At 36.4% G+C, this 25723-nt stretch overlaps 1 protein-coding gene across 1 annotated transcript in view; it reads right to left on the bottom strand.

The window, feature by feature from the left end:
- Positions 1–25723, bottom strand: part of KCNH8 (potassium voltage-gated channel subfamily H member 8) — a gene marked incomplete at both ends in the record, with an annotated part of 386090 nt that overhangs the window by 85261 nt on the left and 275106 nt on the right. The window contains one exon of the mRNA XM_082655515.1: positions 1291–1488. Coding sequence (XP_082511641.1) covers positions 1291–1488 — 198 coding nt within the window. The remainder of the gene's footprint in view (positions 1–1290; positions 1489–25723) is intronic.

Raw genomic sequence — 25723 nt, forward strand, 5'->3', positions numbered from 1 at the left:
TTTCCCTGGTGTTGGAGTGCTGAATGATCAGAAGGAGAGCCTAGATAGAGGTAACGTGAGTGTGATAGTTGCAGAACTGGATGAACAGAGAAGTGGGGTTATCAGCACCGAGGAGCCCAGAGGAGAAGCAATGGGAGCCACGAGGAGTCGGGGCTCTGACTTTGGTTGCGGGGGTACCTCCAGCAGGTGCCGGGATCTCTGAGAAAGCTCAATGAGGCTGCTTCTGAAAGTGCCTGAAGAGGCTGAAGGATGGAGCCACTTGCAGCTGTCTGAGGTGGCCTGCCACTCAACGTACACTGCACCCATCAGAACCCGGAAGTTCCTTCCCCCCTCCTCCTGCCTCCAGTCTCCCTCTGGCGCCCCCTATTGGGAGAAGTGACTGATGTCAGCTGGCAAAGAAGAATGAGATTTGCGGAGTCCAAACCACAGCGATACAAAGCAGAGTACAGACGCTGGGTTTGAAGCTCAGACGTAATAGCATAATAACTTCTCTCTTTGTTAAATGGGATAATATGGTGCAGAACCCATAGATTTGCCTTCAGAATTGCTTGAGGTATTGTACTGAAGCATTCAGCACAGAGAATGGAACATAACCGCGATTAATAAAGGTTAAATATTTATTATTATTGTATTGGTGTTTGTTGCTTTTGTTTTAACTAAGCTATCTATCAAACATCCTTAATTTACTAGAGTAGTATTAATAAAATTTGATAACCCTCACCTGTTTGGAGCTACAAAATGGCATTTCAAATGTATACCTGTGATTCATGTAACTCACAAACACTAAAGGTAAATAGCATGTTAGGAAGCAAAGTGCCTACCCTTTCAAAATCAACCATCAGATACATATACACATCACTACATATAAGATAGATAACCAACAAGGACCTACTGTATAGCACTGGGAACTATAGTCAATATTTGGTAATAAACTATAAGGGAACAAATCTGAAAAAGTATATATATAACTGAATCACTGAGCTGTACACCTGAAACTAACACAAAATTGTAAATCAACAGTACTTCTGTTAAAAACATATATATATATATATATATATAAAATCAACTTCTTCATCTGTCAGAACATGGAATTCTTGACATCACAGACTTTCATTGCTAATCTACATGTATATATAACTGTTGGTCACTGATTTCCTAATTAGTGCTTTTAGACTCTTACAATGTAAACCAATCTACCCTGTATTGGGTTTTAGGACAGAGGGAACATAACAGCAACCGTTTGGCAGACACTTGTTCCTTCTCTTGGTCTAAAGGAAGAATATTCCTTACCACCAATCAGCATGGTGCAGATGGAAAAGATCTTTTCTGCATCTGTATTAGCAGAGACATTCCCAAACCCAACGCTGGTGAGGCTGCTGAGTGTGAAGTACAGAGCGGCAATATAGGCACTTCGGATCGACGGCCCCCCCAAAGTATTGTTACCGTAGTATGGAGATTCCAGTCTCTTTCCCAGCTCAGGAAGCCAACCTGCAATGGAAAAAAAATGAGCCTTTAAGCCCCCAAAATAAGGTCTCGGCATTAGCACCTGGGCGTAATGATGAATGAACATTTAAGGATACACGAAGTTGCTCAGGAGAAAGAAGAAAGTTAAAAGGAAGTTCAAGTCAAGGAATTAGATTCCATGGCTCTAAAAGCAAAAGCATCACTTTCATGCAACTGTTTTATAACACACACAGCAGAGAAATATGCATTCAAGAGTGGATTGGTGGTCAAAGCTGAACAGGTTACTCTAATGCAAGAACTACCTGCAGTGACAGAACCTGGGATTTCTACTCTCGGTAGCAGTGGTGTACATTTCACTAGCTGTTAAGCTTATTTCTCAATTGGAATTTTAAGAAACAAAGGGGTTGAGTAGGTATTTTTCAACCCTACATGATAGTAAACAGCAACCAACACAAGAATCTAGACTTCATATAGGCAAGATGGGCTTTATTTCTTTTCTTTCTTTTTTTTTTTTTTTGATGGGCTTTATTTCTAATCTGTACAACCTTTCCTTATTTTATTCACCTGACCTGATATCAGTTGCCTTATAGGTCTTAGCTCATGTTTTCCTCAGGAAGCCTTCTCTACAACCTCATTCTGCTGTTTGGGGGTGGTGGGGGAAAACTGCACAACTATGAGGTTCCTATAATGGAATTGGGTGCCCCTCTACAACTGTTTCACGATACTGGTGTTTATATGTGTCAAAACTTATCTAATTAAATGCTTCAAATATGTGCATTTTATTGTATATCAATTATACTATCATAAAGCTGTAATAAAGCTATGTTAATAAAGATGGGAAATAGCCAGTATAATATTAATAATAATACAATGAAAACACAACACAAAGACCACTTTAAAATCCTTTACTGGAAATATTTTCTCTTTATTTTCTCTTTAAAATTTTATATTTAAAAATTCTGTGTGTGTGTGTGTGTTATGAAACACTATGGCAATTCAGCTCAACCCATAAGGTCCATGAGACTTTTGTTAAGGGATGTTAGGCATTGACCACTCTTTCCTTATTAACACTTCATTTAATGGCTGCCCAAGAAGAGATGGAAAGTCATTACATTGTTTAAGTAGTAATAATGCTGTCATTATCAACTAAAGTTACAGATTATGCAACTGTGCTAGGTAATTAAAATGCAGATTTGAAACAACTGGGTTCCTTGAGATCAAACAGAAATGCTCAATGGCAAGTACTCTGTCTCATTTATCTTGTCTCTAGAGAAGTATTTCTCAACCATTAGCTTGACTCTGAAATATCTAGACAGCTTGTTAGAGACAGCCAGGTCCTATCCCTGGAGTTTCTGGTACAGCACATGGGAAGGTTGGGGAGAAGGGTTGAGAATTTCCCTTTGTAATAGGTTCCCACGTGATGCTGATGCTGCAGATCTAGGGGACTAAAGTCCCTCGACTTCGCAAAGTCACCTTCTAGAACAGTAGTTCTCAATGCTGACTACAGCTGGGAAAGCATTTTAAAAATACACTGTCCAAGTGCCACCTCCATGTACTGAATTGAAATTTCTGGTTCCGAGTTCAGGTACTGATATTTTTAAAAAGTTCCCCAGTAGAACCTGATGTGAAGATAGAACTTAGAACCATCATTCCAGAACTTAGCAAAGCCCCTAACAATAGTAGAGTTTAATAAATATTATTTCTAAAAGTGAAAGAATTAATGAACATATAAATTGTTCTTGCCCTCTGCAATAATATGACAACACAGATGCAATATAGCAACACATGAGCATTTATAAATTTGTATAGATCTCTGCACAAAGTATAATGAATGTATTTTTTGATGATAGAGAATAATAATAAAATGAAAATTACACATTATGAAAGCTGACACCATTAGTAAACTATGACCATTTATTCTGTCTGGAAAGGCTTCGTGAAGGAATAAACTCCACATTCAAACACAGATTTAAATCTGGACTCTTCCATTAAATCTGGACTTTTCCTTCCATCTTTGGGAATGACTAACTTCTCTGAGCTTCATTTTCTCATTTGTAGAAATACGGACACTATCTAACTTGTACAGTTGCAGTGGGATTAAATGAGATGCCACATGAAGAAATGCCAACCCCTGTTAGTGGCAGATATTATATTAGTATATAATATCTCTTTTCTCTTTCTCATGTTACTTAAATTGGAACAGAGAAAGTACAAAATTCAGAAAATAAGAGGAAATATGAGATCAGGAGTGAGTCATAATGGAAAAGGAAGGTGGTGACTAAGTGTACTCAGTAGAACCCAAGGGTGCCATCTGATAGAACTGAGCATTTCTTAACTAATAGAAATGACAGGGAGGAAATCTAGGTGACAGTAGTTTAAAACTGGGGGAGTTATACACCTATTTGTGAACCTGAAGAAAGACATGCTCCTTTTCTCAGGACAAAGCACACATGGAGAGACACACACAATTTTGTGTACATTTTCAGGTGGTTCATGGCCTTTTCCTACAGGCTGGGTCCAAGGGCCCAGATTAAAGAGTTCTGCTCTAGAATTTTAAGTGAAGGGAAGGAGGAAGTGATAAAGCATGATTTGGTAAAACCTGGTTTAATCCTGTATGGAAAAAGATTTAGATATAAAGACAGCTTATCCAAGGTTAATTAAAGAGATATCACAAAAGCAAAGCACATGTGCATTTAAAAAATATTACTGGTGTATTTGTATGCACTGTCGGGGGAGAGTCAAGACAAGTAAAATCAGGAAGCAGAGATGACATCTGAATAAATCATTGTACGCAGGATGCTGATTTCTGCAGAAGAGTGCTCTTACAGGCATTTGACCCAAGCCTTGTCAAGTACGGCCAACTACAAGATGTTGAATGGCTGGTGGGTTGGCTATTTCTCAAGTGCCTTCCAAGCAGTGCTCTGAAAGCGATGTCATGTTTCTGCTCAAAAATGAAGTGATTAGAGGGGCTTGCCCCTTTGTTCCATGTTGGTCATTCCCACTAATTCTGGGGAAGTCTGAGCAGCTGAAAAATGTCATTTTGCCCAGAGAGTAAATATTGCATGACTAATTTTTTTATTTGATGCACAGAGGAATGAGAAAAACACCACCACACACAGTAAAGCCACTGCTTCCTCTCAGCTGAATCAGCTATAAAATCAGGTCATGAATTAAAAAACTGGACCCATCTACTGATCTTGAATTTGCTTACAGAACCTCAAGTTTTCCCATTAGAAAAATAAAACCAAACAAACCCAGCCAAAACCTTTGATTAAATTCCTTAATTGTAACAAAGTAAAATGTTTAAAAATTCTCCAAACCAAATCAGTTTCATAGAATTTGATTTTCTTAATAAAATAGGATAAAATTTTGTGATAGGTCATAAGGATTATATTAGATTATACTCTCACTCAATTCCTGTTCATTTACATATGTGTGAAACTGTCTCAGAAGCGATTTAGGGAGCAAAACACAGACAAACAACAGACCTACTTTTGTTGATATATCTTTTCTGTCTAGCCAACTGTTCTGTCTATTTTCAGAAGCATCTTGTTTTTTAAGAAGGGTTGTTACTAAACTGTGTTGCAGCTATTGGAGCACAAGCAATAATGATGATAAAAAAAACTTGGTAACACGGAAAGGAGGTAACACCCACAAATCCGGGGATGGGCTCTGGGGGCTAAAAAAAAACTTTTTCACAGAACAGCTTGTCCGAAATGAGAGCACATGTTCCACTGTAACAAGACAGCATGTCACTGTACTGTACAGAAGAAGCAATTTAACCAATTTGGAAGCCAATCTTTTTTTAATCTAGAGAAACCCATCTCTAAAGGGATGTCCTAGAACAGTCTGTCTGCTTTTGCTTGATTTTTTTCCCCTAAATTTTGAAGGAAAAAGCATACACAAAATGAAGTAGAATCTAAATATACTGGATACACTGCCATCTGATAAAAACAAAAGATATCGTAAAATAATCCTGTCATCACCAAAATAGATTAGATGAATAAAACAGAGGAGATTTATGAAATAAATATCAATTTCAAAGATAGAGTGACTCTTAATGACCACGCCCAGAAGAGCCTATAATTAAGCATGATAATTCAATCCATATACTTTTCATTGCAGACTTAACCAGTATTTTGCTTAATTACATACTTTTAACTCTAAACAGGAGTTTCTTTTTATTTTAATCTAGGTTTCATACAGTAATATACTTACTTTTATGGTGCATATGTTTACATTCACAGTTTGTACAGGTGTGACCTGCTTTATACAATAGATGTGTTCCTGAAAAGTTTAGTTTATATTAGTATTTGGTAAATTAACAGATATTTTAGCTTTAATGAAAGGAATAGAAGCATGTTATTTAAGGAAAGCCTATGGGAGGGTGTGGCCACGATGGCAGAATAGGAAGATCCTGAGATCACTTCCTTACACGGGCACACCAAAATGACAAATACTTACAGAGCAACTTTAATGCAAAAGTGTAGAAGACTAGAAGAAAAGATCTTCTTTAACTAAAGATGTAAAGAAGGAACCACAATGAGATGGGTAGGAGGGGTGGAGATGGGGTATAGTCAAGACCCATACCCACAGATGGGTAACCCACAAACGGGAGGATAATTACAATTTCAGAGGTTCTCCCCAAGGAGTGAAGGGTCAGAGTCCCACCTCAGGCTCCCCAGCCTGGGGATCCTGCACTGGGAAAATGAGCACCCAGAACATTTGGCTTTGAAGGACAGTGGGGCTTACTTTCAGGAAAGCCAGAGGGCTGTGGGAAATAGAGACTCCACTCTTAAAGGGCACGCACAAATTCTCACACATTCCAGGACCCAGTGCAGAAGTAGTCATTTGAAAGGAGTCTGGGTCAGACACACCTGCTGATCTTGGAGCTCACCCTGGGGTCAAAGATGTTGGAGGCAGACATTCTGGGGAACTTGTTCTACCACAAGGACGCTGTTGCTGGCAAAGTACCACTTTGGAATCCTCCCTCTAGCTTATTAGTGTTGGGACCCAGCCCCAACCACCAGCCTGTCAACACCAGTACTGGGACACCTCAGGCCAAGCAACTAGGCTGGCAGGGACACAGTCTCACCTACCAGCAGGTTGGCTGCCTTAAGACCCCTTGAGCCTGCAACCACTCTGGGACCTGGCCCCATCCATCAGTAGCCAGCAACCTTCACAAAATGCAACCAACCAGACTGAGGGCCAGCCACACCTACCAGACCACCCACAGTAGTGAGCCTGCCAGAAGAAAAGGACTCACACAACCCATACAGGGGCACCCCAAGAGCATATAGCTCTGGTGACCAAAGGGGAATGTGCTGCTGGGATGCATAGGACATTTCCTGCCAAAGGCCACCTCCCCAAGGCCAGGAAAAGTAACCAACCTACCAAATACATAGAAATAAAACCAGCAAATTAGGCAAAATGAGACAAAAGAGGAATATGTTCCAAATGAAGGGACAAGATAAAACATCAGAAGAACTAAGTGAGACAAGGAGTCTACCTGATGAAGAGTTGAAGGTAATAATTATTAAGATGTTCAAAGAACGTGGGAGAAAATTGGATGAACAGAGTGAGAAGTTAGAAGTTTATAATAAAGAGTTAGAAAATATAAAGAAGAACCAAACAGATGAAGAATAACATAATTGAAAGAAAAAATACACTAGAAGGAATCAATAGTAGATTAAATGATACAAAGGAATGGATCAGAAAGCTGGAAGACAGAGTAGTGGAAATCACTGAAACAGAAGAGAAAAAAAGAAAAAAAGAAGAATGAAAAGAAAGTGGACAGTTTAAGAGACATCTGGGGCAACATCAAGAACATTAACATTTGCATTGTGGGGTTCCAGAAGGAAAAGAGAGAGAGAAAAAGGCAGAAAACATACTTGAAGTCATAATAGCTGAAAACTACCCTAACCTGGGAAAGTAAATCCAGTTCCAGGAAGAATAGAGAGTCCCAAACAGGACCAACCCAAAGAGGACCACACCATAGCACACTGCAATTAAAATGACAAAAATTAAAGATAAAGAGTGAATATTAAAAGCAGCAAATAAGAAGCAACTGTTAAATACAAGGGAACTCCCATAATGCAATCAGCTGATTTTTCAGCAGAAACTGCAGGCTAGAAAGGTGTGGCATGCTATATTTAAAGTGATGAAAGGGAAAAATCCACAACCAAAAAAACTCTACCCCACAAGCTTTCATTCAGATTTGATGGAAAGATAAAGAGTTTTATGACAAACAAAAGCTAAAAGAGTTCAGCACCACCAAACCAGCTTTATAAGAAATATTAAGAGGACTTCTCTAAGAAAAAAAGAAAAGGCCACAGCTAGACATATGAAAATTATGAGGAAAATCTCACTGGTAAAGGCAAATATAAAATAAAGGTAAAAAAATCAACCATGCATGAAGCTAGTAGGAAGGTTAAAAACAAAGGTACTAAAAGTCATCTATATTTAAAATAAGTAGCAAAGGATACACAAAACAAAAAGATACAAAATATGATGTCAAAAATTATAAACATGGAGGTGGGGAGTAAATGTAGGTTGTCAAAATGCTTTTAAATTAAGAGATCACTATTATTAAAATAATCATGTATATAAACAGGGTGTTACATATGAACTTTATGGTAACCACAAGCTAAAAGTCTATAATGGATACATTCACAAAAAAGAGAAAGTAATCCGAACATAACACAAGATGCAGTCAACAAATCACAAGGAAAGAGAGCAAAAGAAGAAACAAGGAACAAAAAAGAGCTACAAAAACAACTGCAAACAATTAAAAAAAATGACAAGAACGTAAATATCAACAATTATTTTATATGTGAATGGACTAAATCTTCCAATCACAAGACATAAAGTGGCTGAATGGATACAAAACAAGACCCATGTATATGCTGTATACAAGAGACTCATTTCAGATTTAAAGACACACACAGACTGAAAGTGAGAGGATGGAAAAAGGTATTCCTTGCAAATGGAAATGAAAAGAAACCCAGGATAGCAATATTTATATCAGACACAATAGACTTTAAAACAAAGACTGTAGCAAGAGACAAAGAAGGACACTGCATAATGATCAAGGGCTCAATGCAAGAAGAAGATATAACAATTATAAACATATATGTATCCAACATCAGAGCACCTAAATACATAACGCAAATATTAACAGACTTAAAAGGAGAAATTGACAGTAATACACTAATAGTAGGGGACTTTAACACCCAACTTACATTGAAGGAGAGATTATCCAAAAAGAAAATCAATAAGAAAACATTGGCCTTAAATGACACATTAGACCAGATGCAATTAATATGTATATACAGAATATTCTATCCTAAATTAGCAGAATACACATTCCTTTCAAGTACACATAGATCATTCTCCAGGATAGATTACATGCTAGGCCACAAAACAAGTCTCTGTAAACTTAAGAAAACTGAAATCATATCAAGCACCTTTTCTAACCAAAACGTTATGAGACTAGAAATTAACTACAAGAAAAAAAAATGTAAAAGACATAAGCACATGGAAGCTAAACAATAAGCTACTACACAATCAATGGATTACTGCAGATCAAATCAGAAAAAAAACACACCCGGAGACAAATGAAAACAAAAACACAGCTATCCAAAATCTGTAGGATGCAGCAAAAGCAGTTCTAAGAGGGAAGTTTATAGTGATACAAGCTCACCTCAGGAAGCAAGAAAAATCTCAGGTAAACACTCTAGCCTTGCAATGAAAGGAACTAAAAAACAAACAAACAAACAACAGAACCCAAAGTTAGTATTAATAGAAGGAAAGAAATCATAAAGATTAGAGCAGAAATGAATGAAACAGACATGAAGAAAACAACAGAAAAGATCAATGAAAATAAGAGCTGGTCTTTGAAAAGATAAACAAAATTGATAAATCTTTAGCCAGACTTATCAAGAAAAAAAGAGAGGGTCAAATCAATAAAATCAGAAATGAAAAAGGAGAAGTTACAACTGACACCACAGAAATATAAAAGATCATAAGAGATTACTATGAACAATTATACACTAATAAAATGGACAACTTAGAAGAAATAGACAAATTCCTAGAAATGTACACTCTCCCAAGACTGAACCAGGAAGAAATAAAAAATATGAACAGGGGCTTCCCTGGTGGTGCAGTGGTTGGGGGTCCGCCTGCTGATGTAGGGGACACGGGTTCGTGCCCCGGTCTGGGAGGGTCCCACATGCCACGGAGCGGCTGTGCCCGTAAGCCATGGCCGCTGAGCCTGTGCGTCCGGAGCCTGTGCTCCGCAATGGGAGAGGCCACAACAGTGAGAGGCCCTAGTACTGCAAAAAAAAAAAAAAAAAAAACCAACAAAAAAAAGAACAACCTACCAGTAATGAATCAGTAATTTAAAAACTCCCAACAAACTAAATTCCAGATGTCTTTACAGGTGAATTCTGCCAAACATTTAGAGAAGAGTTTACATCTATCCTTCTCAAATGATTCCACAAAACTTCAGAAGAAACACTTCTGAGCTCATTCTATAAGGCAAACATTACACTCATAACAAATTCAGACAAAGTTATCACAAAAAAAGAAAATTACTGGCCAATATCACTGATAACATAGATGCAAAATTCCTCAACAAAATATTAGCAAAAAGAATTCACCAATATATCACAGGATCATACCCCATGATCAGCTGGGATTTACCCAGGGATGCAAGGATGGTTCAATATCTGCAAATCAACCAATGTGATACATCACATTAACAAACTGAAGAATAAAAATCATATGATCATCTCAATAGATTCAGAAAAAGCTTTTGACAAAATTCAACAATGATTTATGATGAAAACACTCAACAGAGTGAGTTTAGAGGGAAAGTACCTCTACATAATTAAGTCCATATATGATATGTCCACAGCTAACCTCATACTCAGTGGTGAAAAATTGAAAGCTTTTCTTCTAAGATCAGGAACAAGACAAGATGCCCACTCTTGCCACTTTTATTCAACATAATATTGGAAGTCCTAGCCACAGCAATCAGACAAGAAAAAGAAATAAAAAGAATCCAAATTGGAAAGGAAGAAGTAAAACTCACTGCTTGCAGATGATATGATACTATATATAGAAAGCCCTTAAAGACACCACCAAAAAGCTATTAGAAATAATAAATGAATTCCGTAAAGTTGCAGGATACAAAATTAACATACAGAAATCTGTTGCATTTCTAAACATTAACAACAAGCTATCAGAAAGAGAAATTAATAAAGCAATACCATTTACAATTGAATCAAAAAGAATAAAATACCTAGGCATAAATCTAACTAAGGAGGTAAAAGACCTGTGTTCAGAAAACTATAAAACCCTGATTAAAGAAATTAAAGATGATTCAAACAGATGAAAGATATACCATGTTCATGGATTGGAAGAATTAATATTGTTAAAATGACTATATTACCCAAGGCCATCTACAGATTGAATACAATCTGTATCAAGATACCAATGGCATTTTTTACAGAACTAGAATAATTCTAAAATTTATATGGAAGCACAAAAGATCCCAAATAGCCAAAACAACTTAGAGGAAAAAAAAAAAAAGTGGGAGGTATCATGCTCCCTGAATTCAAACTATATGTCAAAGCTACAGTAATCAAAACAGTATGGTACTAGCACACAAATACACATATAGATCAATGGAACTAAATAGACAGCCCAGAAAATGAACCCACACTTATGTGGACATTTATTCTATTCCAAAGTGGGGCAAGAATATATAATGGGGAAAAAAGAGTCTCTTCAATAAATAGTGTTGGGAAAACTGGATGGCTACATTCAAAAGAACCAAACTGGACTACTCTCTCACACCATGCACAAAAATAAATTCAAAATTGATTAAATATAAGACCTGAAACCACAAATCTCCTAGAAGAAAATATAGTCAGTAAGCTCTTTGACATCAGTCTTAGTAATATATATATTTTTTGGCTACATCTCTTCACGCAAGGGAAACAAAACCAAAAATAAACAAATGGGACTACATCAAACTAAAAAGTTTTTTCACAGTGAAGGAAACTATCAACAAAATGGAAAGGCCATTTACTGAATGGGAGAAGATATTTGTAAGTGATATTTTCAAGAAGAGGTTAATATCCAAAATATACAAAGAACAAATACAACTCAACATCAAAAAAAAGATCAGATTAAAAAATGGGCAGAGGATATGAACAGCTCCAAAGAAGACATACAGATGGCCAACAGGCATAGGAAAAGATGCTCAACATCACTAATCATCAGGGAAATGTGAATCAAAACTACAATGAGACATCACCTCACATCTGTCAGAATGTCTATCATCAAAAAGAAAAGAAACAAGAAGTGTTGGTGAGGATGTGGAGAAAAGGGAAACCTCATGCACTTTTGGTGGGAATATAAATGGAAAACAGCATGGAGGTTCCTCAAAAAATTAAAAACAGAACTACTAAATGTTTCAGCAATTCCACTCCTGGGTTTTTATCCAAAGAAAACAAAAACTCTAAAACTATATATGCACCTCTGTTTATTGCAGCATTATTTACAATAGCCAAGATATGGAAGCATCTTAAGTGCCCAATAATAGGTGAGGGGATAAAGAATATGTGGCACGTGCACACACACACAATGGAATGTTAGCCATAAAAAATGAAATCTTGCCACATATGACAACATGAATGGACTTAGAGTATATTATACTAAGTGAAATAAGTCAGTCAGAGAAAAACAAATATTATATAATTTCACTTACATATGGAATCTAAAAATCAAAACAAATTAACAAACATAACAGAAACAGAATTCTATATGGAGAGAACAGGTGGTTGCCAGAGGGAAGCAGGGTGGGGGGAAGAAAGAAATATATGAGGGAGATTAAGAGGTACAAACTTCCCATTGCAAAATAAATGTCACAGGTATGAAATGTACAGTGTGGGGAATATAGTCAATAACTGTGTAACACCTTTGTACGGTGACATACCATAACTAGACTTATTGTAGAGGTCATTTTGAAATGCATAGAAATATTGAATAACTATTTTGTGTAACAGGAACTAATATAGGTCAATTATATTTCAAAAACAAACAAACAAACTCACAGGAAAAGAGATCAGATTGTGGTTACCAGGGGTGGAGGGTGGTGGGTGGAATTGGATAAAGGCAGTCAAAAGGCACAAACTTCCAGTTATAAGACAAATAAGTAGTAGGGATTTAATGCACAACATGATTAATATGATTGACACTGCTGTATGTTATATATGAAAATTGTTAAGAGAGTAAATACTAGTGTTCTCATCACAAGGAAAATTATTTTTTCTATTTCTTTAATTTCATATCTATTTGAGATGATGAATGTTCATTCATTAAAGTTACTGTGATAATCATTTCACGATGCATGAAAGTCAAATCATGCTATATACCCTAAACTTGTACAGTGCTGTATGTTAATTACATCTCAATAAAACTGGAAGAAAAAAGGAAAGCCTATAGTGAATCTCTTTAGTGTTATAAAACACTTCAGTAATATGAAAAACCATCCAGTAGAACATGAGCTTATGAAATCAGATTTATATGTGTGTGTAAAGATGAGTTTATATGGATAGAGAAAAGAGAGAAAGGATTAGCACATGTATCATAACATCTAGCATTCAAAATGGTGTTTTACTTAATTTGGTATGAATGAACCCTGTTGTAATGGGGTTTAGCTAGAAACTAGAATGGAGCCCATGTTAGGGGTTTCCTTTTATAAGCTGACACAGAGTTAATACTTTATTGAGTGCTTCTATCTTATTTATATGCACTAACCCTATAGAATAGGTACAATTATCATCCATCATTTGATTCATTATTTCATTAATCATTACAACAACTTAGAAATTATTATCCCCATTTTTAAAGATGAGAAAACTAAGGCTCAGAGAGATTAAATGCATGTTCAAGATGGCAGAGTCAGGATTTTAATCCAGATCTGTGTGCTTTGACAGCCCAGATTCTATGTCCGCTGTGCCATAATGCTTCACATGCTATATGTACAGACCCAACGGCACTGGTGTTGCAGCATGGTGAATGCCTTTACAAGCAAGGTGCCATTTATATTATGCTATATATATATATATATATATATATATATATATATATATATATATATATATATATATATATATATATACACACATGGTGGAGAAAGAAGCCGTCTTAGCTAAGCCTCTCTGGAAGCGGAGAAGCCTTTAAGTGTAAGTAATCTAAGTGTTGGGTCCAGTACTATAAATATCCTTAGGAGATAATAAGGAAGGAACACAGAGAAAGGAAGCAGCCAATGAAGCAAGCCTAATCCAGAAAGCTACCACTACCGGCAACTGGCGCTTAATCCTATTGGAAGACGCTGGGACCAGTGTAGAACAAACCCTTGTTAGAGCAGGGGAAGATTTGCACCATCTCTCAGCCGTCGTTGATTGGGGACTGCTCATAGGGAGCATTAATTCCCCACAGTGGCATGCCCGCTATCAGAGGAGCCTTCCACAGCTTGGGACAATGCCTCAGGCAAATCGATCAGACCCTAAGGATGAGACTCAGACAGATTTAGGGGACATGGTGGAGTACCAACAACATTCGCAGCAGCAGCCAACCTCAACTCAAGGCCAAGTATAATATTGGACTAGGCATTTTCTTTCATATAACATCATTTTCACCCAACTCTCAAGATAACTTGCTTCTTTTTTTTTTTAAACTGATGGAGACCCAACAGAGAATTTGAGCAATTTTCTCTTCTTTTTTTAGGAACTGTTATAACTGACAGGTAAATTCATCACTCTCTAACTTAAACATCCATGTCTTCCTGCTATATGACACTGCTTATAAAGAGGTAATCATTTAAAACTATCATTTAATTGTGCTTATTGAAACCATTACTATAAAAGTTTGCGTTTCCAGTGTCCACTTCTGCTTAGAGGGGGGAAATGTGTCCCAAAATAAATAAAAAATAAATAATCTCAGAGAAAATAGAAGATTGATCCAAACGTAATTCACAATGTAGACATGGAATAACGTGGTATTTAGACCCTGAATATTATTGGGCTGGCTAAAAAGTTCATTCGGGTTTCTCTGTACCATCTTATGGGAATACCCCAGTGACCTTTTTGGTCAACCCAATACTTTAAAAGTGATCAAGAAGTTCCTAATGTAAATTCCAAGCATAGAAAATACTATAGTTAACATTTGCTTCCCCTCACCCCATAACTCTGATAACCTACTTAATCTTCTTGGACATCATTAGGTTGAGAGGTGGAAGATCACTGTGATTCTTGTGAGTGATAAGGCAAGTGGCTGGCTGGGAGAGGCAAAGCAGAGGGAGACAATGATGGCTAAGGGCCACAACATGAGAACTTCTTTGACCTTTTCAGTCTTCTTGGCAAGGGGCTGAAATGTGGGACTGCTCAGTTGCACAGGTGACTGACGACTATCAGGAGAAATGTCAGAAGTTTGAGTGTGTCTGTGTGTTTATGTGTGTGTATGGGGAGTGTGCGGCAATTGAGACCCAACACAATTGTGAGATACTGTATTTGCTGCTATAGATACTCAAAAAGAGTTGTTCACCCCAAACAAAATATCAAAGAAAAGCTTGAGATTTCAACTCCATTGTCTCAAAATATCTACACCTACAGCATTGATAACATCATTGATAAGAAACATACTTGTCTCCATTCTTCAAGGTTCATCCAGTGCCTGCCACCATAATTTTTTGTTTTGTTTTTTGGTTTAAAGAACATTTTTTACTTTGGGATAATTTTAGCTTAACACAAAAGTTGCAAAGAATACAGAGAACCCCTGTACACTCTTCACCCAGTTTCACCTATTGTTAATATCTTACATAACAGTGGTACACAATTTGTCAAAATTATGAAATTAACATTGTACATTACTACTAACTAGACTATGGACTGTCTACATTTTAACTGAAGAAACAGAGTCAAGGAGAAGTTCAGAGACTTAGCTTCCAAAACTCACTCTCGACCTTCCACCTTGTCCCCATTTTAGAGGATATGACTGAGGACAAGACTAGAGGAGCACAGGCTGTAGTGGTATTTGATACTGATTCATTGATTCCACTAAGGAGGAGGTCCCAATTTGAAGAGGAACTTCATTCCTTGGAATTCCCACGAATCCCACACTTTGGTTCTCACAAACTAAGAGGAGACTTACATTTCTGAAGTGGTACAATCTACCTTTGAGGCAAAAGTCTGAAACAAAAAGGATTAATCACAGAATAGTAGAGACTGGACTTTGAGTCAGGAAATGAGAGTCCTAATCTTGGTCTTGCCTCTAATTAACTACATGTATGATCCTTTATGCATCAGTTAGCCTTTCTGGTCTTCCACTTTTCAACTTGTGTATGAAGTGACTGGATTGAGTAATCTCTAGGTTCTTTTTCAGGTCTAAGATTTTATGAAATAAGATCCTGTAATGTTTTTTCACAAATGGGTGAATTTTTTAAAGAAAAATGCTTCTGTAATAACCCATGATTTTGTGACTTTCTCTTTTATTTGTTTTTAATTATTTGAATGATGACCCACTGGCAAATATTGATGGGATAAGGATGCAAGTTTTTCACATTTTGATGCATGTATCATTTCTGCTCTATTTCCACTGCTGAACAATTCTTCAGAGCAAGAAATGTTAGATGCGATTAGTACTGTCAAGAAAAAAATGTACCATTTGTGTTAAAATCAGCCCAGAGTTGGCCAATTCTCTGAAGTCTACTTACATTTGAAGTTCCTATTATAGAAACTTCCTAAATATTGATAACCAAGATATAGCATTTCACTTAAGCAATGATTAATTGAAATATTATACACTATTGCAAACTGCAAAAATAAGCTGTCATCACATACATCAAAAAACCAAAACCAAACAAAAACACCTTAGAAAGAATGCAAAATGTGAAACAATCCAAAACTACAGTTGAGCAGCTACTGTAGAGTTTTCTAATCAATCCTAAGAAGAGGCAGAACAAACCACCTGATTCCAGCCAACTGGGGCACTTCCAAATGTCTCTCAAATTTAGTGCTAAAAATAAAGGAAAATCGAACATAGATTGGGCTCATAGCTAAGTAAGCAGAACATAAACGATAAACTATTTGCACTTAACCTTCCTAACTAAAATGCTCATACAACTCACAATGCTTTCAGATCTGTGCCTCCGTGTGGGCATTTTTTCCTGAGTAATTGCCCTGGTGTTTCTCATGGATTAATGAGTTTGTGGGACATATATTCATGGCTGAGCTCGGTGTATCATGTACAAGTTGTCACTAAGAAAGTTCTAATCCAAAACACTCGTCACTTGCACCTACATCAGGACAAAAACCTGTTTCAGGAAGATAATTTAGGATAAAGGTAATTGAATCCAGCCAAATTATTTTATTTTATTTTTATTATCTTCCCCCAATTTCCTTTCTGTTCTCTCTTTTGTCTCAAAGGTTCAGAGTTGGTGCAAATCTAGGGAAGAAAAATGAATTGACACATCCACGTCCACAGACCATTTCTCAGTTGTTTTTAGTACTTGCCTGACAGTCATTTAAGTTAGAAACATAGGGTTTTGGCATCTACTGAAGAGGAATCTCAAATTTCTCTGGTTTAAAGAACTTCAAACTAAAATCCTGATTACATTTCTTCCAAATACATTAGAGGGAGATACATTTTCTAACATCTCAATGATAAAAGTAACTCTAAGATAAATTAGACCACATAATATGTTGGAATGTTTTACTCAAATAGCCCATTAAAGAGTCCTCTGGATTTTATTTATCTTTACTTGGTATTGAAACCGTTCTGAAGGCATGTTCCTCAAGTTTCTAGGAAATGTCCGAGTCTCAAAATGAAACACCAACTTTGAGGTGTCAGCCTTTGTTCTCCTTTAAAAGAGCTGATTCTGCAGCTCGGTGCTTTGTGACCACCTAGAGGGGTGGGATAGGGAGGGTGGGAGGAAGGGAGACGCAAGAGGAAAGAGATATGGGAACATATGTATATGTATAGCTGATTCACTTTGTTATAAAGCAGAAATTAACACACCACTGTAAAGCAATTATACTCCAATAAAGATGTAAAATTAAAAAAATAAAAATAAAAGAGAAAAAAAAATTTTTTCTAAAATCAAAAAAAAAGAGTTGATTCTGAGTCATATCTAGCAATGCATTTAAAAACATGTAACTAACTTTGTTTGATGGCTTGTTGGGTTGTGAAGCACAATAAGTAGTGGGAGTTTGTGTGACCATTCCAAAATAAGTTTTTAGTCAGTGGGTGGCGGAGTGACTGGACTTGAAATAAACAGGGCAATGGGGTTATGTCAGAGATCGAAAGGGTGGCATGGGAATTTTTAAAAATGAGAAGTAGACAGAGTACAGAGAGGCAACACATAAAGGGGCCAGAAGCACAGACAGAACACAGAAAAGAAACATGACTACAGAGAAGAGTGTCAGCCCAGGCAGCGCAGGAAAGCTTGAAAACCCAGAAGGCAAGCAACGCGGCATCCAGAAATGCATAGGAAACTTGTCTTGGAATTATATTGCCTGACCTTGTTGTATCTTAGTTCTGCCACTTAATCATTATGTAAAGTTGGGTAAGAGTCTTATCCTCTTTGTGCCTTAGTTTGTTCCTTTCTAAAATGGAGAACGTGGCAGTAACTTACCTCACAAGCTGTTGTAAGGTTAACTCACCCAATTCACATCCAGTGCCTAGCAGAGAGCGGCATAACACAGAGCAAGCTTAGATTAAAAAGCTATTTTTTCAAAGGAATGAAGGTTTTCAGTCTTACGGAAAATAACGGAGACCTTTAAAATCCTTCATTATTGAAAACATGTGTAAAATATGAATCCAGAATCCTATTTCCATAAGTGGAAAATAATGAATACAATAGTAGATATAAAGGACACAATCATATCCTTCTTGGATATCAAGGCTCTTGCATCATTCATAATTACAAATGCTACTTTCCATGATGAGATATGATACTGAAGACATGAAATGGGTAGGATATGGGCTCGTATTTCAGAATACTTCCTGGCTTCCAATTGCTTTGCTGTTACCTCACTGATTATGGTAAAAATAGTGGTAGTAAGTTGTAATATTTTTATTTGTGCACTTGTGGTTGGAGACCACACATTGATCAACCAATGTGAATATATTCAGTGTGCTGAATACATATATTTAATATATAATGTTTATATATTAAAACATAAATATGCTTTAATATTTATATATCCTTTAATTTAATCCTGTATTGTATAATTTAATTTCTTACAACTCTAACAGCTAAGTATTACTATATGAAATGTTGATATTAAAATATTGGTACTAAAAAAGGTTAAAGTAAAACATGACCAAGAGCGGACATCTGTTAAGGAGAAAGACTAGGTTTTTTTGTTTGTTTGTTTTGGTTTTTTTTGCGGCACAGGGGCCTCTCACTGTTGTGGCCTCTCCCGTTGCGGAGCACAGGCTCCAGACGCGCAGGCTCAGCGGCCATGGCTCACGGGCCCAGCCGCTCCGCGGCATGTGGGATCTTCCCGGACCGGGACACGAACCCGTGTCCCCTGCATCGGCAGATGGACTCTCAACCACTGCGCCACCAGGGAAGCCCAACACTTCCTGATTTCTGAATGCTCTGTTCCCAGCCAGGTCGACATTTAGATCAATTCCCTTTGCTTTAACCTCCACCACTGCTGAAGAGAGGCTTTTCTTGAACCAGGAGACTAAAATGTTACCTTCATTGCTTCTACCTGTCCCATAGTCTCTAAATAGCTTCTAATTAGTTAATTAACTAATTCACTCAATTAGCAAATAGTTAGTGACAACATATAATGCTTGAGATGCTGTGTATTATATAAAGATAAGGGAGATGAGGTCTTCATTATGGGGCAGTCTATTGGGGGAAACCCTAATACAAGTATAAGGTGGACCAAACTAAGTGCTCCTTGCTAGAGCAATCAGAAAGGGTTTAAAGGAGGGTAGGAGTATTTAAGTTGTACTGTAAGAATGAGTAAGATTTGGAATAACAGAGATGGAGTAACGTACATCTTGGGAAGCTGAACGCACATGAATAAAGGCACTAGGCCAGTATAATACAATGCATGTATGGGGAAAGGGAAATCATGCAATTTGGCTAAAGTGAAAGGTGTGGGATGGAAAGTCACGTAAAGTATGTCTAACCTACACGTTTCCAAACTTAAATATTTTCCTTTTCTTTCAAGGTATCAAAGATCAACCACCACAAGAAAAGTTGGGTTTAAACTGTGATATCAAGGCTCATATTCGATGAGCCTTGATACTTCCTGGCAAGAATGTTAAACCTTTGGATAAATTAACAGGAAAAATTGTCAAATCATTCTCCATGTGTGTGTATATGCGCACGTGTGTGTGTGTATGCGTACGTGTGTGTGTGTAACAGAGAAATCACAAATAACTGTGGGGTGGATTTAGTTTAATTCTTCATAGAGTCAAGGGGAATTTGTTCAACTTTGCTTTGAGAATCTGATAATGCAAAAAGATAATGCCCATTTTTAATTTTAGAAGTAATTTGTAAAGAAATGATAAAACAAATCGTACTGAGGCTTTGAGAAACTCCTGGAGAAACCTTTTGGGATTCATCTGAGGGTCATTCAGTCTGGCTACAAAGTCCAATAAACGTAGAAGCATGACAGACACTTTTCAGTCTTCTGAGAGGCTCATACTGAAGATTTCAGTTTGATGACATTGAACTCTTATGCTGGTATCTAGATACTTATTTGTAATCATTATGAATCATCATCACTATGATGCAACTTATAAACATCTTAAAGGATCTTTCAGGATATTCCAAATTGTCTCACCTGCAGTGAGACAATTTAGGGGTATTTTTATCTTGTCTCACTTTTCAGTAATCCAAGTAATCAATTTTTCATTTCCATTGCTGAAACAGATCAATTCATTAGCTCTCTGCTCCTTTATCCCCCCCACTGGCTTACCGCACTTTAACCACATTGATTACCTGCTGTAGCTCCTGCTAGACTGGCATCTTGGTGAGAGTAGAGATTATGGTCTCTCTAACACACCTGATTCCTAAGCCTAACTTGGAATTCAAGGTGTGGCACCTAATATGTACTCAGTACCTGTTTGTTAAGTGAAAAAGCGTATCATTCTAAATCATAGAGGCCACAGAATAGATACTCTTGCCATGTATATAAAACAGGCTTTGGGTTTGCAGAACGGCTTGGACTGCAGCCCCATCATTGCTTAATAATGTGATTTCAGGTGAGCTAGCCTTCTAAGTTCCAGCTTCTTCAACTAAAAAATGGAAATAAAAATGTCTCCTTGTCTGTTGTGATGACTGAAGAAGATAATTTTGCAAAACATCTGGCATGGTTCCTGGAGTGTGATTACCTGCTTAAAATGTTGGTTCCTTTTTACTTCTTCTATCACTTTTTCACAAATAACTATATTACTCAAAAATAAGTTAGCTTTCTAAATTCGAAGTTGAGTTGACAACTAATTTTCGTCATCTATCATGGATATAACTAAAAATGGACATATGCCAGTGGGGAAATTTGAGCATTCAAATAAAGTGATCCATAAATGTAGACAGAGAATAAAATATATTGAATATCTCAAAGGCTTCATTATCACTTAGCTAAACCATTTGTTTCCTGATTCCACTGCAGTGTCGACTAATTTGAAGGAGGATATATTTTGACCCAGTGTTTTGATTGTTATGACCTTTGACCCCCATCCCCATCTAGATACCATGATTTGGTTTATCTCATGCTCTTTGCTCCTTGTTCAAAGAAATAAAAACAAATTTTAATTATTTTATCCAATAAATAAATATGATTAGTAGAAATGAGACAAATACAGTTGACAATGTTTAAAACAGAGCAAGTTGAAATTGGTTAGTTTCCAAAACAAACAAAACAAAACAAAAATGACCTGATTGAAAATAAACATTCCTTAGGAAAACTGAATATAGCAAACATTGATTGGGGGAAAATTAGACATAGTAGAAACAATGAATCAATAACAAAATTTGCAATAGCTAAAACTGTACAGAGTCAAATTTGTTATTCATCAAAAAATGACTGAAGAATAAAATCTTCTTGAAAAAAATTAGTTCTCAATTTAAAACTTAAATTGAGAAGATTTGTCACAAAAGAAAACTCATCCTATCTGATGTGGAATTTTAAAAAAATGATTGATGAATTAAATCTTTGGTGTAAAGTTTATGTATAAAATAACTGGATAAAAATAATTCCAATACAATAAAAAGAAAATGGAAGAAAACTGTTTAACCCTGCTGTATAGGTATTTGATTAAAAAATTAAATTAGTATGATGAAGTTCTAGCAAATTCATCTAGCCCTCTAGATGAGAAATCAGAAACGATGCTATCATTCTAACGGTAACGTCTGTATCCACTATACAATGGAAATGTCCTTAGGGGTCAAGAGAGTGAGCACAGAACATTCACAGGATTAACATAGGATGTTCAAAATGTTAGGATCAATATAGCTTGTATTCATCAAAATCAATTCAGTATTTGGTCGGATAAAGATTTTTAAATTGTCTGATATCTTTGAATGTAATTGTTGACAAAGAAAATAGAGTACTTTATTAAAATAATTCCATTAAACTTGCCATCCAAAGAAGGAAACTTTCCCTTCTAAAGAATGAAAAATATTTAATTCACTAATTTAAAATAATGTCAAATCTATTTTTAAACTTGGCAGTGGCAATGAATTTCTGTCCTCTCTCTCTCTACCTCTTTCTCTCTCCCCCTCACTCACCACACTCAGTACAGCCATGATATCTGTAAAGAATGACCGCCATAACATGACTTGCTTACACCGTTTGCCTAGCATGTTCTCAACAGAGAAATCACAGAGAGTCACATACCCTCACTTGTCAACAAAAAAATACTGGATTATTCATTTAAGAATATCTAACACTTCAGAATCCTATTACACATAGTATTATTTCTTGGATTTTTGCAGATACATTTGCATTGCTATGAATAAACGTTTTTGTATGAAACACATAAAGCACTGTATTTGAAGACCAGAATCATGTATGTTCACTTATGACAGACTCTTAATGCAACTCAGGTGCTGACTGACTCTTTGGAATTGTTTTGTTGGTGACTCTCAAGTGGATCAGAAAGAGTCACTACATATCTCAAAATATACCATTTAGCCACAGAATACCTTTGCAACCTGTGAACCTAAACCAGTATATTTTAAAAATTAATGGAATTAGCTAGCACTACAGCATGATTTTATGGGCAGATGATAAAATTAGAAACACCGCCCTCCTTCTCTGCATCACATTCAAAAAACTCAATCTTGACAAAATTCCATTTCAGGCTAGAAAGATGGCTAAAAATAAGCCCGTCATCCCTGACCATCGGCAGCAGCTTTTCAGTAAAGACCGCAGGCAATTTCTCAGAAACTCAGATCCAAGAACCATTCAAGATAGAGATGATTTATGAAGACCCTCTTTTTAAAAACGGTGGATTTGTATCTTGCTGTATTTGTTCTGTAAATAAAGTTACATATAATTTCTTGGGAACAAAATCAGCTGCTGTAGTCATGATTTTAGTAAAACACCACATATTGGCAATAGCAATGATGATGGTTACATCAATAGCAACTGTAGTAGTGGTAGCAGTAAAATTAACATGTACTGAAGATTTAGTAACCACTTTACATTATTTAATCCTTATAACACCTGATGAAGCAGCTAATTCTGTCTCTAGTTTATAGATGAGGAGACTGTGCCTTAGACAGGTAAGTAACACAAACAAAACTGACACAGGTGGACTTCCCTGGCAGTCCAGTGGTTAACACTCCGTGCTTCCCCTGCACGGGGCACGGGTTCCATCCCTGGTCAGGAGAGCTCTGGATGTCATGTAGTGCAGTCAAAGAAAACAAAACAAACAAAAAACTGACTCAGGTAATAAGCGGAGGAGCCAGGCTTTGAAATGAATCTAGAACTCACATTCGTAAAAACTGTCATATGAGATCAGTATATATATATACTGATATATATATATATACTGATATCTATCTATCTATCTATCTATCTATCTATCTATCTATCTATCTATATAGGTTCACAGGGGGATGTCAAGCCAAAGGTTCATTTTCAATACCCTCAGAAGAGAAAATGGGTATAGAGTTTGAAAGCTACATAAAGTTAGGTGACATTAGCTTTTATTTGTCTTTAATATTTCAATTGACTGAGTCTTCCGATATCCAATTTCTGTCAGTCTATTTAATGTTGGTGTAGAGGATGGTGGCGTGAACAAATACACCAAGATACAAATCCACCGTTTTTAAAAAGAGGGTCTTCATAAATCATCTCTATCTTGAATGGGGTTCCTGGATCTGAGTTTCTGAGAAACTAAAATTGGGTTTTTGTCTCTGTCTTTCCTGATGAATCTCAATGGAAAAAAAAAAAATCAAGACTCTGATGTCCAAGTAAAGGACATGTTACCAAGGAGATTTTGGCAATAGTCTCCAATAGACTACGAAACATTTTAATTATTTCTTCTGTTTGTAGCGAGTTGGAGAAACTCTAAATAAAAAACACATGCCCACACATACACATATGACAAGAAAGGAGAGAAAAGAGGTCTTGAAGTTTTCAACACCAGATATCTAATTAGTTTAGATAAACTGTGTAATTATCTTCTATTTCTTATCATGTATCCACTAGTTATGTCCATGCTTGTTAAAATCTCAAATGGGGAAAATGTTCCAGTGGAAATTCTTTATAAATTCAATCCCCTTTATAAAAATATTCACACAATTAGGGTAACAGAGGAAAACTTTTCATTAGTTCAAGTCTGTAGATTGTAAGACCAATTTTAACATATACTCACTACTATATATAAAATAGATAACCAGCAAGGACCTACTGTACAGCACAGGGAACTGTACTCAATATCTTGTAATTACCTATAATGGAAGAGAATGTATTGATAATAAAAGAATATATATATATATATATATATATATATATATAACTGAATCACTTTGCTGTACACCTGAAATTAACACATTTAAATCAACTATATTTCAATAAATTTTTTTTTTAATTAAAAAAGAGCATGCATATCCCTTTTCACGAGAATGTTCAGCTGGACTAAATAGTTTGGCAAATATCATGCAGAAAAGTATTTTCTGCGTTTTTCCCTCTTGAGTTTGTAGTAAAAACTATATTAATCAGGTCACGCCTTCTCTGGCTTCTCGGGGATTGTATCTGCACATCATCAGTCCAGACTCCAACCTATTATTTTGGTCACATCCTTCTTTTTACTCACTTTGAGTCTGAGATGGCAAATTGGTGACCTATGGGCTTGATCAGGCCCCCAGAAACATATTTTGGCAGTGACACTATGCTTTTCAAGTTCTAAGTTATTTGCCAATACTTTACCCCCAAAAGCCAAGATTTACCCCCAAATCCCAAGTTCCAAATTCTCTGGAAAAATCAGATGTGGTCAAACCTCATCTACACCGGTGCTGGGCTGAGGTCATAATTGGTTCCCTCAGATGGGGCTTGCCTTCTCCACTTCAGCCGTGAATGATAGGCCCCTTTCTCCTCTAGGCCTTTTATTTTGTGACACCAGCTGTTCAAGAATTTTCTAGACTAAACAAATTCATCTCATCCACTCACTGTTCCTCAAACACATTGTGAGATTTCCTACTTCTATGGCTTTATTCACACCGTGTCCCCACCTAAATGTTCTCTGATGCATCCTCTCCAAAGCCGTACTCACCTTTTGAAGCCCAGCTCAAATGCCATCTTCAGACAGATTCAGTTAGAATCACTTCTACTTCTTTCTAAACGACTGAGGAAGTTGTTGCCTATACAAACTTACGCCAAGCCAATATTATAAAAAAAAATTTTGCCAATTTTTATGTCCACCTCTTGAATTTCTAACAACAAAGTACACTTCTAGAAGTCAAGCTCTAAGATTCCTTGTCTTGCTCACAGCTAATAACACTTCTTAGCGCCTCAAGGAATATTTATTTTATAGTAAATACTGAGAACTTTGTAGCATTTAAATGCACCAACCTCAAAGAGTTCTTTTTCTGCTCTATTTTTCTCTATATCTATAGTCTTCTAGGAAAATAATCTGCAGTACATTAAACTGTCACTTATTCCGAAAGAATTATTTTGATTAATATAGTAACTGGAAAGAAATAATTGTATAT

This window comes from Grampus griseus (genome assembly GCF_964374135.1).
Source record: "Grampus griseus genome assembly, chromosome: 5".
Taxonomy (NCBI): domain Eukaryota; kingdom Metazoa; phylum Chordata; class Mammalia; order Artiodactyla; family Delphinidae; genus Grampus; species Grampus griseus.